Source organism: Brassica napus, chromosome C9, assembly GCF_020379485.1.
Source record: "Brassica napus cultivar Da-Ae chromosome C9, Da-Ae, whole genome shotgun sequence".
Classification (NCBI taxonomy): Eukaryota; Viridiplantae; Streptophyta; class Magnoliopsida; order Brassicales; family Brassicaceae; genus Brassica; species Brassica napus.
Window position 1 is genome coordinate 64,338,631 of NC_063452.1, and position 14,399 is coordinate 64,353,029.

Consider the following 14,399-nt stretch of genomic DNA (forward strand, 5'->3'; position numbering starts at 1 on the left):
TATTGACAATGAAAATTATCCAACAAAATCATAAATTTTAAACCGAACAGCCCGCACGAAACGCGGACAAACCACTAGTAACTTAATAAATTTACAAGCAATGGCTAACAATGTACGTGCTGGAGGACCTAAAAAGTTTGTTGCTAATGGCTGGCATTTATTGTGAGTATCCAAAGCTTCGAAAGTAGATTAAAAGATTACAGTCTACATACGGAAATCATGGGTTCAATTCACTTGGTTCGAATTTTAGCTGGGCAGTCTCACAATAATACAAAAAGTAGGTGGAAGGCTGGACGCTGAACACTTTCTTTTTGTAGAAGTATCTACTGTCTACTTAAAGCATTATGATACAATAGAGACTGTATGATATTTCTTTTTAGTTAACAACACCTAATCATAACGCTTAAGTATACATCAGTACTTAATCATATCTAAAACTATATTTTAAGATACTCAACACTATTATTTATCATTTTATTATATTTTGAGAACTTCTCACAGAGATCCTCAACCTCAACTAAGGTGTTTTACAATACTATATACTCTTTAACAGAAAAAGTTGGCGGTAGTACATACGCATACTAACGTATTAATGTTATGTATGTAGTTTCAACTCCGTATTGAATATTCACACATGCTAGACTGCTAATAACAGAGGTCCAGTCATTAACTGCAAAGTTTACAACCATTACGGTTTAATACTTGCTACCTTTCCGCATCCAACTGCAAATCTTGGACAAAGGTCAAATGCTCATTAAAACTCCATACTTACATTTTACGCAACTGAGAAAAAAGAAAATGGATAAAGAAGATTTGTAAAATAGTTTCAATTAAAAGCAGGTCGGCTCAGATTGGATATGTATCTACATATTACCGTTGGTTTTCTTTTATGAAATTAAAGAACATCTCTTATAGTTTTCAATCAATTAATTACAAAGTTAATTTGGCTTTATATAATACATAATTTTTTATGTTCCTATATATAGAAGAGGACTAACTAATGCCAACTTCACAAATAAGAGCTAAAATGAAAACAATAATCCACAAGTCGATGATCGCCGGAGTACAGAGCGTCATGCCGGTGGAAGTGACGCAACAACGTGAAGTCCGTTCCATATCAGTCGAAGATCCCGTCGGAGCAGGAATATTCCGGCGAACACTAAACATAGTTACGTACTACAAACAAGCAGGTGATAGTGGCGAGAGAGGGTGGTTAGTCGCCGGTTGGATAAAGGAGTCGTTAGGGAGAGCCTTGACCGAGCAGCCGTTGCTTTGTGGTAGACTGCGGCGGAGGAGGACGACGAAGGGAGAGGAAGATGGTCTGGAGGTGGTGACCAACGATAGTGGCGCTAGGCTGGTAGAGGCTAGGTTTCCGGCAAGTTTGCCGGAGTTTTTTGAAATGGTGAAGAGAGACAAAAACAGAGCTGAAGCAGAGACTGTCTTCTGGAGAGACATTGATGAAGTTGATCCTCAGTTCTCTCCATTGTTCTATGTTCAGGTAACTAATCAACAGTAAAACTATTCATAAGATAATGGTCAAAATAACATAGTAAGTAAACTGAGTATTCAGAAAAAAAATAGTATAATATAACTTTACAAGTGTAGTAGAGTTATATTATATATAGAGAAATTCTTGGGTTCACCCCCTAGGATGAACCTCTAGGTTCACCATCCAATAGTGTTTGAGTATTTGATATTTGATATCTTTTAAAAAAAAGAAATAAAATTGAATATCAAAATTAGATTATATTTTTAAAATAAAATAATAAAAATACATAAAAATAGTTACAAAAAATAAATTAATTAATATTATTAAGTCTTCAGCAAAATACTAAACCATATACCCTAAATCCTAAACCCTAAACGTTAAACCTTAAACTTTGGATAAACTCTAAACCGTTGGAAAATCTTAAACCCTAAATCATACATTACAAACTAAATTTCAATAACACTAAACCCTGAATCCTAATCACTAAACCCTAAACTCTTGGGTAAACTCTGAACCCTTGGATAAATCATAAACTGTAAAGTTTAATTTTAAATATTTTTGATTTAGAGTTTATGATTTATCCAAGGGTTCAGGGTTTATCCAAGGGTTCAGGGTTTAGTGATTAGGGTTTAGGGTTTAATGTTATTAAGATTTAGTTTTTAATGTATGATTTAGGGTTTAAAAATTTCCAATGGTTTACGGTTTATCCAAAATTTAAGGTTTATAATTTAGGGTTTGGAGTTTAGGATTTAGGGTATAGGATTTAGTATTTTGCGGTTTAACAATATTTATTTATTTATTTTTTGTAACTATTTTTATGTATTTTTATTGTTTTATTTTAAAAATATAATCTTATTTGGAAATTCAATCTTGTTTCCTTTTTTAAAAGATATTAAATATCAAATACTCAAACACTATTGGTTGGTAAATTTAGAGGTTCACCGTAGGGGGTGAACCCAAGAATTTCTCTTGTATATATATAGATATAACAATTATATTAGAGCTATATATTATATCTTAACACTTTTTGATCAGCTATTTCTATTGATATTGTTTTCATTTTTTCAACTTTTAAATGTGGTTGAGGTTGTTTTTGGTATTTATATATCTTAATAGGTGACTAATTTTGAGAGTGGTGGATACTCCATTGGGATAAGCTGCAGCATCCTAATAGCTGATCTCCTCATTGAGACAGATTTCTTGAAAAAATGGGCTAAAATCCAAAGCTCTTTGGCTCATTCTCAGACCACACTCAAACCAATCTTCTACCTCCCACCAGTCAAAAGAGATAAATTCATCAATGAACTTCCTAGGCCAGTCTCGGTTCTTGACCGCGGTGGACCCCTTGTAATCCGGGCCAAAACATGCTCGAAAACGCCACTAGCTTGCATGAAAAAATCTGTTAAAGCTGCTGAGGATGTATTCTTGTTCCTCAAGGAACAAAGCGGTGGCGAAAATAATACTACTGAGCGTCATGGTATGAAGGTAGAGATACACTCGAGAGATGTAGCGATTGGCGATTGCGATTGTGGTGACCATTTAGAGGAGACAGATGTTGGAGTACTGCTTGATGTGAGTTTAGTGTTCGAGGACAAGTTTGAATTCAATTCATGTTGGGTTGGGTCTGTCGCGAAAGGGGTTGTGCTTATCTTCCCATCTACTTTGGGAGGTACCAAGTCGCTTGTCAAATTTATTGTTGCATCGCCAAAAAATGCGACTCATTAATATCAGTGGCATTATTATTTAACTTTTTATTGTGTGGTTTGGTTTCTAAGATTAAATAAATCGACGATGATAATAACTCCTTAAAAAAATATGGTTTGTTAGAATAATGTCTTGATAATCTTTACGTATTTTTATCTTTTAAAACCAAGGATACCTATATTCGCTTTGATTAATTCAGATCTTTAAGTAGACTTTCACTAATACTGATTGTTATGACGAAGATGATCAAAGAGATCTATAATAATAAACGGGGGTTTTTTCTCACTTCCTGCAGCCACGTCCGTTTTTTAGGGGTGGGCACATGTCGCCACGTGTCGGCGCTTAATTGGTTACGTTTTTTTGTTTTTTTTTTCCCTTATTCGGTTTGGGCTCCGGCTTATGTGTTGTTTTTTTATTTGTTTTGTCACGGCCCATCTTGAACCCTGCTCTTATGAACTGATCTTGCCCAGGGTTTTCACGTCTCGTCTTCGTCTTCTACCTTCTCATCATCGAACGCGAGACGCAGAAATTCGAGCCTGTTCAGTATCCCTAGCGCCTCCGATTTCAATAACTCTGCAACTTAACTCCACTGAGCGGTAGAGAAGGTGAGAGCCACCACTGGATCTCTCTCTCTCTCTCCCGTGTTGGATCTCTCTCTCTCCAGGCACTGTCACGTTTACATCTCTCTCTCTCTCCCTCTCTCCCTCTCTCTGAGTTTTGATTTCGTTTTGTTTTTGTCTTGGTAAAGAAAGTTGGAGGAAGCAGAGAAGCTTGATGGAGGAGGACGGAGAAGAAGCTTCACGAGGTGGAGGAGGCTGGACGAACAGACAGCGGAAGAGGCGGGATGAAAAGGCGGAGGAGGAGGCATGACGCTCAAGTTTGCCAGCGGTGGAGAGTTCAACAAGAAGATGGCGGCCTCTTGATTAGGTTTAGTGTTGTATTTTTAGTTTTTTTTTTAAATTTTGTTTAATGGTATAAACCAATTTAAAATTACAAACCGGTTCAAATATTTTGTAAACCTGTTTTAATATATACATTATATGTTTATCTATATTCTAGAGTGATGAGAGGACGAGATCTTTGTAGATGCAGTTTTGAGTGATGAGGTCTGACACGGAGGCCAAGCCGTGGACGTTAATGGCAGCATAGAAGCTGGAGACAGCTTCAGAGTTCAGACACAGATGTGGGAGCTGTTCGGGACGCAATGTCGATGGCTGTCTCCCACCACGCAGCTGATTTTGCAGACGGACTACAAGATGTGAACAATTGCCACCGAGTGACGGTTGTTGGTTTCAAACTATTGCCAGAAAGGTGAGTGAGAAGTTTCATCTCATTGGTTACATATATTTGTATATATTCTACAAATATATCTTTTTATTCCTCCACTGCAAGGTATATCTTTTTATTCATCCAAGTATGCATCTTTATGGAGTTTTGTAGCTTGTGATGAAGTGTTTAGTGTAGCCAATCTTAAAGCTTCATTCGTGGAGGAGTTTAAGTCTGAACGTTCTTTAAGATTTGAATAGTTTTCATTTTTGAAGGATTTGGTAAAGATCCCAACATTTTAACGTTAACATGTGTGGATTCACAGGTTTATTCTTTGGACTGGACACCTGAGATGAACCAGATTGTCAGTGCATCTCAACAAGACACGCTCAGTTAGAAGAGAAAAGTGATGGAAAAGGGAAAGACACAACCAAAGGGCCAATTGATAAAGTGCTGAAAATGCAATCGTTTAGATCTTGAAAAGGTCAGACTTTAATAATACGATTAGTTAAATTCTATTATTATATACTAATATATATCTAAATGGGTATATCACTCTGCCCACCTGCACCAAAACAAACTCACACGCTCACAGGTTTATATATACTATTTATGTATAATTTAGATACTGAAAATGTGGGAGATTGGCACATTTCTCCATTAGAGTTACTCCACAGTGGTCCTTTGCTTGATTTTGATCTTCTTCCAGGATGTTGTTCTTCAATGGCTGCCTTGAGTTTACCGTCTCTACCAAATGTCCTTATCTCAGACACTTGTGGAGAAGCTTATGGTCTCTGTGAGTAACCAACTTGAACCATAGATCTACATAGATAGTTCGTTGTTTGTCTCATATAGTTTTGTTCATCAATTTTCAGGTCAAAGCTGCAGAGCCTTTTCCTTCAATCGTTGCAGCATCTAAAACTATTGCAGTGGTTTCATCTGGATTGTGTGGAGATCACGGAGATGCCATACATTTGACAACAATAATGCTATCGATATCAATGAACATAAAATTTTCTCCAACTCTCTCTTTTTCATGTTACCACCACTCCATTATAAGAAGCTATCTAGAGATTTTTTTTTTCTGCCAACAGCTATCTAGAGATTTCATACTTCATAATAACTTTAAAAATTGAAAAATAATCTACATTTTCATCTTTTTAGTATCTAGATCAAATCTATTAACGACACATTTAATAATTGATGAAATATTTCTAATTATTTTCAATCGAACCAAGTTCTTTTCACCAAAATTTCTTTGAACATATAATAATATAGTAAATACGTAAATATAATTCAAAAATATATAGAATTCTGAAGAAAAAAAATTAGAGTAAGAGATGTAAAGTTTTTTTTTGAACACGAGATTAAAAGGTGCTTCCTACATTAGAAAAAAACAATAGTTTGTTCCCCAAAAGTATACATAAATTAACAAGAAATTAAAAAAAAACACAACTAATGACTAATATATAAGCAGAACAGAAATCTAATTAGAAATTCTGGAAAATGAAAAAAATAGAAAATATACAAATGAAACGATAAAACATATAGTGAAAGTGCACAATATAGCTTGAAATTTTAAAATTAGTCAACGATTAATAATTGTGAAAATACATCATATCATTTTCATATATAAATTTCAAGCATACATAGAGAAAATCAAAAAGATTTAAAAGGGAAATCCATTTATGATATTGTTTTTAACGTTTATCAAACCAAAGACAGCAAAAATAAAAAATAGTGAATCTTACATAACTTTTTTTTTCTATTTTTAGTCACCAAACTGAAGTTTACAGAAATTAATAAGAAAAAATGATGGATAAACAAAATTTAAAATAAAAAGAAACACTTAGAAAAATAAAAATTCCCAACATGTAAAGGACAAAAAAAAATAAAATTATTCGAACTAAATAATATAATAAAAATTCACAATATAACCTAAAATATATAACTTCCAATAATACATAGGAAAAACTCATAAAATCAAATATTATTTATGATAATGCTTTTCCACGTTAAATCTAACTAAACGGGGCCAGAGTTTAAAAGGAAAGTAGTGGATCTTTTGGAATTTTCTGTTTTTTATGGTGGCAACATTTAAGATAATGGAAATTAAAAACAAACTCTTGGAAGACCGCAATCAAGAATTTGTATATAATCAAAACCAAGAGTTAAAAAATAGTAGGAAAAATAAGCAAGAAAAAAATAAAACAATAAACTTGTGCTAAGTGCATAAAAACTGTAGAACAATTGCAAAAGAAATGTGTGATACCAAGCACAATTTTAAGGCTATTACATCCTATCAAATACTAAAAACACATCCAGCTTCATTACTGAATGAATAAAGAAAACAACGTGTTAAATCAAAACTTTGATAATACTAACATCTTCAGAAACAAACACGATAAAATTTACATGAAGATAAAAGTATAAACGTATTTTAGATAAGTCAAATAAAAATGGTTTAAGCAAAAATACAAACTACTCTATTTTTACTTGAATATATAGGAAATAATCAATCACATATGAGGTTGTCTTTCTGGTAATCAAATAAACACAATACTAATGAATTGCGATAATTACAAATGAAACAATATAAGGATATCTATATGATAGAAAATCAAACGTTCCTTACGCAATGTCCCTACTATGAAGAACAAGACAAAGGGAACTAATAGGATCTTTATAATGCCACCAAGAAGTTGCAAGTTCAATGATCTTGAAAGTAGATGCAGTGATTGTTTATATTACAAGCAAATAGATAAATTCTTGGAGACAGTTAACCCTTTATAAGAACAGCCTCCATTTATGGATCCATTTCGGTTCTTCTCAATTTTCCATTCCAATGGTTTCAATTTTTAATAGTTTTGCTTTGTTGATCCCATCACAGACGGTGTTTGAGTTTCCATTACTTTTTATAAGAAATGCAACATCAATTTGTTAATTATTAACTCTATGATTCTATGAACAAATCAATTTGATTGGAATGCTAAAAAATAAGATTATAAACAAACAAAAAAGTAAATGACAACAAAAATTAAAATACGTATTTCAAACAGTGATCGTCTAAAAATACATTTCTTCTTTAATAACACCTACTTATTTTACGTTACACTTCTGTTATTTAACTCATCTTTTCAATAACATATTCAGCATACAGATAAACTGTTACTAAATGCAATCATCTAAACTCAATTCCATCGTACAAACAATAATCATGTCAACCACATAATCAGCTTTGAGAGTCCAAAATATAAAAAACCACAACTAGCCAGTCAATCATGGCTTAAAAACATACAACTAGAATACACGTAAACCACATCTAACCTATATAATATGTTATACGTAGCAACCTATTAATATAAACACAAACAACGAAATCAAACATAATTAGTTTTCGTATACATAATCCTTCTACACCCTAACATTCTTAAAAACCATAAACGTTGTTATACACTTCTCTTGAAAATGCTAATATACACATAATGAAAATATACAATAATATAATTATATATATGACACGAAAAGCATATCCTGCGATAAGCATAAGATCATTTTCTTTCGACGTATTTTCATTTTCATTTCTGTGAACATACTTCTTTTACTAAGACCATAAAATGAATTGTAAATTCACGTAAAAACAAAACATACGAACCCCGGAATACCACTAGTTGGTTTATAAAATTGCGAATTTTAGGGGGAAAAAAGAAGCAAAAGAACTAATAATTGAACCGAGTTTAAAACATGTTCATACTCTTTAAATTAAAAGACATAACAACTCCAGAGATTAAATCCAACACAAATGAATATCATAAAGCGACAACCAAAATCTTTGCCTAAACACGATACAACTACTGACTGGCTCCGAGCCACTTGGTGAAGTTATCAAATTCGGTGTAATCACTGTCAGAGATCATAGTCTGGTACCACGCCTTGCCTGCAGCTTTAATAGCCTGTGCCTCCTCCTAGAGAAAAAGAATACAGCAAAATGGTTAAATAAATGAGACGGCTTTGCGATTCTAATTCACAACACCTTATGACATTCCTAAAGGGAAACGAGACTATGAAATGTTCAGAAAAGAACATGAGCTTCCCTCCAGAACCAAGCTTCATCAATCAAACAACAATTTCAAACAACAAAATCACATATAAACAACACAGCTTATTTACAACGCATATGAGTTCAACAAGATTAGTACCAACATAGTATAGATTACTTAGCACAAAATGATATAATCCATTAGAAATGACTGACAATTCGTATACGTGAAAAAAGGTATAGAGAAAGGAGAGCGTTGAGTTTACCTTAGTGACGGGTTTCCTCTTCTTCTCCAACTTCTCCTTCTTAGACTTAACCCTTTGTGCTTCAGCCAACAAAGACATCCTCTTCGCGGTCTTAGCATACGGATTCAACTTAAGCATCACATTAAGATTCTTCAAAGGATTCTTCTTCATCACAGCCCTCTTCGCATCCTTCTTAATCGGCTTCACCACGCTCTGAACCTCATCAGAGTTAATAATCCTAGCCAAATCAGCATTCACCATCTTCGCACGAGGCAACACATAACCCTTCTTCTTCTCAGACGGCTTCTCAAACGAGCCGTAGATAGACTCAAGCTTCTCAAAAGCAGACTTAGTCCAAATCACAAACCTCCCAAGGTGACCACCAGGAGCTAGCTTCAACAAGTTAAGCCTCTCCACGTGACAAAGCTCAACACCAGTAATGTTCCTAAACGCTTTCACAATCTTAGCTCCCTCGGTTCCGAAAACAACAAGAGGACCTTTCCGACAAATGTAACGACGGTTCCTCATCTTACCTACACCAGACCTAATCCCGATACTGTCCTTAGCCTTCTCGGCGTCATCGTAAGCACCGATCTGCTTCAAAACCTTGATCGCAGCGGAGGTCTTCTCAACAGCCTCAGCTGAATCGCTAACAACGAGAGGCATCTCGGGGACGTTCTCGATCTTGTGACCACGAGCCATCACTAGAGAGGGAACAGCTGTAGCCGCAATGGCGGAGACGATCGCGTGCCTCTTCATGTTGACGTTGACGCGACGGTGCCAGCGTCTCCAGATCTTAGTCGGAGCGAACATCCGACCACCACGACACATGTTTCCGAAGGCTGCTTGACCGGCGCGGTGAGTTCCGCCGCCGGGAACACGAGGGATACGGGAGACGGCGCGTCCGGTTCCCCAGGACTCGGCGGAGGTCTGGTGACCGGCTTTTTTGGAGACGGCGTAAGGCTGGCGGCTGTTGTTGGAGATTTGGGCGTGGACGAAGCTGACGATGTCGGGCCTCACGGGGGCTGTCATGACGTCGGGCAAGCAGACTGTGGTGGATTGGTCGGTGGACATGTCACCGTCGAGTCCTTGGACGGAGACTAGAGGGCGTGCGGCGGCGGCGGCTGCCATTGTTTTTGGAGGGAAATGAGGATTTGGGATCGAGGCTGTGCGTTAGGGTTTTTGGGGAAATATATATATAGTAAATGGTTGATGTATCTGTTGTCTGAAAATCTATTGTCTGAAAAGCCCATAGGCCCAAATATAATAAAAGCCTAATTTCTTGGGCCTTTCCTCAAATTTTACTGGGCTATTGAACGAGTTGGAAAACTGGAGATTTTAATACAATACTGAATAGTTTTATAGTATTAATTAGTTTGGAAATGTATAATCCTTGAAATCGAGGGTAAAAGGGCTGATATATTAGTCTGAATAAATTTGGAATAAGAGAATACTATTTAGTTTTATATGTAATCTTTGCCTCTGATAGCGTATGTGTGCATTTAATCTGCTGAACATTCTGAACTTCTGCTACAAAACATTTTAATTTCTAAGTTCCCCATTTTCACTTGTGATATTTTGAAACAAGATCTATTAGAAACACGCCAAAGACTTGGCTGACTCTAGAACAAGATGCAACAACTCTTTTGTAAACAGAATTGGAATCCATGTTTTGGTGCGAAAAGCCTCTAGAGACTTAGCAAGTAGAACATTTTACATTAGTCGCGCAAACTTTAATCAAAGAACTATCAGTAACATAGGATAACCATTACCTTTATATCGAGAATCATAGTGTTTGATTATTCCTCGTCGTCTGAACTCTCCTCGCTGCTGTATTCACTGCTATCATCCTCCATAATGTCAAGCTGAACTTCTCGGACATGTATGACATCAGGCGGCCTGTGAAGTCCCTGAGGAGGCCGCACTTGTTGCTGCTCCTGTGCTCTAGGCGCGGGAACCAACTCAGGCGGTAACACGACAGGGTCTCCTGGTTTCCATCCAGGAGGCGGAGCCGGCAAACGCCAATCTTTCGGCAGTTCCACCGGCATTCCCGGTTTCCATCCCGAGGGAACTGCGATGTTCGGTGGAAGCAGGCCCTGAATCGCAGACAGATCTGGAGGAGGTGGTGGCGGCTCCATGAGAGCTTCTACCTTCTTCTCAATGTTCTCCACGGTTTTCGGTAGACCGATGTCGAGATCAGCGAAGGCGTAGAGCTGAGAAGCTCTCATTTGCTCGTCTTGTGGAGCTGGTGGCAATGCGCCACGGAGAGGCGCTTGCCCTGCGCCGAACTCAGGAGGAGCGAATGTTGTGTAGCTAATCTTGTGAGCGTAGGCTAAGATGTCCTTAAGCTTGAGCTGAGAAGAAACTGTTGTGGAAGACTCATTGTCATTCTCTTCGTCTTCAGTTTTGGTTCGTTTTGGCTTGCGGTAATCGGAGTAATCGTCGACGAGCATATCGAGAACACGTTCAGCTTCCTTGAGCTTGTTGGCGAAGGCGAGGAGAGACGAATCTTTTGATTTGATCTCACGCGCGAGCTTCTGCTTCGCGTCCTGGAGATCGAGGATCTCCTGAAGCTCCGTGACGGCTTCGAAGAGCTGCGTCTGGAGGGAATTGAACTGAGAGAGGATCTCCTTGGTTGACGAAGGATTAGGGATTTCAAGCGGCGGAGGCGGCGGGAGCGAGTGCGACGAGGTGAGGAACGAAGGGAGGGAGCCGCGAAAGGCGGAGAGCCAGAGCGCGCGATTGGGAGAGACGTCGAAGAGTTTGGATGATAAAACCGCCATCTGCTGGAGAAGAGCCTGCGCTCGGGGGAGCGGCGGAAGGAGTGATAGCAAAGCGGAGGAGGAAACAGGCGCCGAGGAAGAGGATGAGGCTGCGGCTACGGAGGAGGAAGGTGGTAGGTTAGGAGGTGGTTGTTGGATCTGTTGTTGTTGGTGGTGAGATTGGGAGGATGAGGAGGAGGTTGGATGGCCATGACGAGAAGGCGTTAGATTTTGCACGGAAGGAGAGCCAGGGCCTGTCAGCCCTAGTCTCGCCGGAGATTGACCGATCTGATGCTGTAGCATCCTCGCCGCCGGCGAAAGTTAGAGAACAATCTAGGGAGAGTACATCGAAGAACTTCCTTTAGTATATAAGATCGACGGTTGTGATCAGTTGCGAAAACACCCAAACTTTCAAACCTTCGTGCCAGGACAGAGGGTTTAAAAGACCCTTGCGGCCCATAAAGACCCTCTCGGCCCATACCAATGCGATCCTTTTATGGTTACCGTTAACCGAGTTTTCAGAAAGAGAAGCTGGGTACAGATATAATGCAATAGTTTGGATACATTGCCTTTGGTTTCAGTATATGTGTGTATGACCAAAAAAAAATACAATCGTGACTACAGATTTCAAAACGCATGAACAAATAAATAGATATCATTTTTTTTTACTACATACACACACATTGATAAATATATAGAGATCTACCATTCACCGAACTGGTTCTGACCAAAACTGCCATATTCCCCTCTTGGTCAGTTATGTTCTCCTCAGACAACAACCGCAAGCAGCATCTGACACAATCCACCGAATGCAGAGAGATTAGATAGACAACTGGTAAGCTCCTTAAGAGAAATGAGATGAGGATTATAGGCAGCAGAGGGGCGAGATCAAAACGACACTTACTTGATAGCTGATAGACAGTTGTTGTGAGCAAGAAGTTCCCCAAGAAGATATATCACTTGTTTGGTTCTTGACCAGAGGTCCCGCACTACCCCCGCTAAGAGCTTAATTGTTCAGGACCTTCCCCTGCAGCATCAGAGTATTCAGACTATTTCAAGGTTAAATTACTTCTCTTGCAAGAACATCAATCCAGAAGTCAGCAGTTCATGTGTGTAATATATATCTCACAAAGCAATCAATCCTCATCTTAATCATTAAAATTCTAAACACAAACCAAGATAGAAATAGACTTATTTCCAACGAGCATGGAAGCTATGATCAACGTAACACTTACAGCAGGTTCGAAGTCCGGGTTTGACAAGTTCACTGTGAGGTTTCTCATCAATAGCAGAACCTGCAAGGCATACTGCCATTAGTGAAGGGTACTCAAGGAGAACGCAGAGTTCAAGACACGCTTAAATGATGAATGTATCACTGTCACACACATCATTTAACTTAAAAAGGCAATCAAGCAGGTTCTAACTCACAGTTTCGAAATTAATAGGATCCATTTCCTTGAGCTTTTTCATGCGGCCTTTGCTGTCAGGATCGAAGACACTCCCAATGAAGTTATAAACTTCAGCAAAATCAGGAAGACCTGCCAAAAAACAACCAATTACAACAATGTCTACCATAAAATAATAACTCAGAAGCAGTTCCGGAATTGTTTGAATAATTACCGTGCATTGAGGGAGCTTGATTCGCCGTCTTGGAATCTGATACTGTTCTGCTTGAGCTTGCTATACAAGATGCTGAAGGACTACCCTCACTTGTTGAGCCATTCGATTCAATAACATCTGAAACAAGTAACATATTTAGCATATGAACCTTCACCATGTGGAGCAACTCGACGGCCAAGCAAAAAAAAAAAAAAGAGTGTAGATGAGAGTGCTTGCCTTCTCCTCCACAAAGAGTAGTAAGTTCATCTTTTGGTAGAATAACCTCGCTTACGGCTATGTTAAGCAATGCAGAGGTATCATCATCCCATGAAGTATATCCAGGAACATTATTTATTTGAGTAGGAAAGGACATGGAGACATGAAGCGACATTTGAGCTGCAAACAATTGAGTTTAGTTAAGATTGAGTATATAACTTCATATCTCCACCCAAGTCAATTTTAGTAATAATAGAACTAACCATTCTTAGATGCCTTCTGAGGATATGGATGAGCGGCTTTGCGTTTAGGCCTAGGGGGTGGCACGTGTGCTAAGGTCCCGTTTTTCTCGACCTTCAAAAAGTATTTTTGGGCATGGCTCCTGATCTGTAGCAAAACAAGAAGGTTAAGTGCCAATGTATAATATATACACCAGAGTCCAAAGCAGCTGATATCAAACCTGAATAACTGTCTTTGAACCAACAAAATCTTCAATCTTTTTCCAGTCACGATCAAACCTAAGGTCGAAAGAAAATTGCCAGAGACAGGTAAGTAGTATCAGCAACAAAGTGTCTGAATAAAAGACAAAGTAGCTTCTGCAAAAGCCCATTTTACAATACTAACCCCTGTCTTATTAGTGTATTAATCACATACTAAGAAGAAATGAAACAAATTTAAGAAAATTCAGCTACAATTAGAACTAATGACTACACAAAATCAGCAAACCAAATCCATGGTCGGAGAAGAGAGAAAAGAGGTTTTACAATTGAAGAGCTTCGAGAAACTTATCGTGCTCTCCTTCAGTCCAACTCTCTCTAGACTTGGTGATGGTGTAAGCTTTCCTCACCTTCTTCTCCGGAGCTTCCGTCGATAATGAATTCACCGTCAGATCTGTAGACGTTTCCGTCGGTCTTTCTTCAGCGATCACCGGATTGCTTGAAAGCGACGAAGTCATCGGTTATTCTTCTCAAGATAGCGATCGTTTAGAGAGAGAGAGATGAGGATTATCCACATGGCGGGCAAGAAGTTGGTGATAAATATGTGGAGACGGTTCGCTTCGAATTTGAGGCCATCCATTT

General features: G+C 38.1%; 4 protein-coding genes across 15 annotated transcripts; 1 reads left to right on the forward strand and 3 right to left on the reverse strand.

Annotated features, from left to right (window-relative positions):
- Positions 1–818: 818 nt before the first annotated feature.
- LOC106450525 lies at positions 819–5,627 on the forward strand. Of its 11 annotated transcripts, none has more exons than XR_002663083.2 (8): positions 819–1,498; positions 2,606–3,158; positions 3,664–3,798; positions 3,942–4,120; positions 4,253–4,504; positions 4,785–4,943; positions 5,085–5,255; positions 5,335–5,627. XR_002663083.2 is itself a non-coding variant. In XM_022714283.2 (3 exons), exons 1-3 carry the CDS (start codon positions 1,001–1,003, stop codon positions 3,744–3,746), a joined length of 1,134 nt encoding a protein of 377 aa, XP_022570004.1. In that variant the 5' UTR covers positions 819–1,000; the 3' UTR covers positions 3,747–4,244. The 11 variants fall into 11 exon arrangements, 3 of the variants coding, with proteins under 3 accessions (XP_022570004.1, XP_022570006.1, XP_022570005.1); XR_002663086.2 differs by having other exon boundaries at positions 5,169–5,255; XR_002663084.2 differs by having other exon boundaries at positions 4,280–4,504.
- A 2,539-nt stretch (positions 5,628–8,166) lies between these two features.
- LOC106372610 (60S ribosomal protein L4-2-like) lies at positions 8,167–9,927 on the reverse strand. Its single transcript, XM_048768396.1, has 2 exons — positions 8,765–9,927; positions 8,167–8,424 (listed from the first exon to the last, which is right to left on the reverse strand). The coding sequence occupies exons 1-2, from the start codon at positions 9,872–9,874 to the stop codon at positions 8,311–8,313; spliced, it is 1,224 nt and encodes a 407-aa protein (XP_048624353.1). The 5' UTR covers positions 9,875–9,927; the 3' UTR covers positions 8,167–8,310.
- A 390-nt stretch (positions 9,928–10,317) lies between these two features.
- Positions 10,318–11,913, reverse strand: LOC106450523 (mediator of RNA polymerase II transcription subunit 4-like). The gene has a single exon (XM_013892201.3). The coding sequence runs from the start codon at positions 11,806–11,808 to the stop codon at positions 10,543–10,545; it is 1,266 nt and encodes a 421-aa protein (XP_013747655.1). The 5' UTR covers positions 11,809–11,913; the 3' UTR covers positions 10,318–10,542.
- Positions 11,914–12,028: 115 nt separating this feature from the next.
- On the reverse strand, positions 12,029–14,380 carry LOC106450522 (protein REVEILLE 4). 2 transcript variants are annotated; one of them, XM_013892200.3, is made up of 9 exons: positions 14,085–14,380; positions 13,781–13,838; positions 13,584–13,707; positions 13,342–13,500; positions 13,126–13,242; positions 12,934–13,043; positions 12,741–12,800; positions 12,410–12,532; positions 12,029–12,297 (listed from the first exon to the last, which is right to left on the reverse strand). In XM_013892200.3, exons 1-8 carry the CDS (start codon positions 14,273–14,275, stop codon positions 12,512–12,514), a joined length of 840 nt encoding a protein of 279 aa, XP_013747654.1. In that variant the 5' UTR covers positions 14,276–14,380; the 3' UTR covers positions 12,029–12,297; positions 12,410–12,511. The 2 variants fall into 2 exon arrangements, with proteins under 2 accessions (XP_013747654.1, XP_013747653.1); XM_013892199.3 differs by having other exon boundaries at positions 12,410–12,554; positions 14,085–14,374.
- Between the last annotated feature and the right edge of the window lie 19 nt (positions 14,381–14,399).

Excerpts from the sequence above, each read along its gene's own strand:
- LOC106450525 (XM_022714283.2), top strand. The coding sequence starts at position 1,001 with ATGCCAACTTCACAAATAAGAGCTAAAATGAAAACAATAATCCACAAG. Across the intron at positions 1,499-2,605 it reads CTCCATTGTTCTATGTTCAG|GTGACTAATTTTGAGAGTGG; the intron begins GTAACTAATCAA and ends ATATCTTAATAG. Across the intron at positions 3,159-3,663 it reads CTTCCCATCTACTTTGGGAG|GGTTTTCACGTCTCGTCTTC; the intron begins GTACCAAGTCGC and ends GATCTTGCCCAG.
- LOC106372610 (XM_048768396.1), bottom strand. The coding sequence starts at position 9,874 with ATGGCAGCCGCCGCCGCCGCACGCCCTCTAGTCTCCGTCCAAGGACTC. Across the intron at positions 8,425-8,764 it reads AGAGGAAACCCGTCACTAAG|GAGGAGGCACAGGCTATTAA; the intron begins GTAAACTCAACG and ends CTTTTTCTCTAG.
- LOC106450523 (XM_013892201.3), bottom strand. The coding sequence starts at position 11,808 with ATGCTACAGCATCAGATCGGTCAATCTCCGGCGAGACTAGGGCTGACA.
- LOC106450522 (XM_013892199.3), bottom strand. The coding sequence starts at position 14,275 with ATGACTTCGTCGCTTTCAAGCAATCCGGTGATCGCTGAAGAAAGACCG. Across the intron at positions 13,839-14,084 it reads TTTCTCGAAGCTCTTCAATT|GTTTGATCGTGACTGGAAAA; the intron begins GTAAAACCTCTT and ends TTTCGACCTTAG. Across the intron at positions 13,044-13,125 it reads TCAAGCTCCCTCAATGCACG|GTCTTCCTGATTTTGCTGAA; the intron begins GTAATTATTCAA and ends GTTTTTTGGCAG.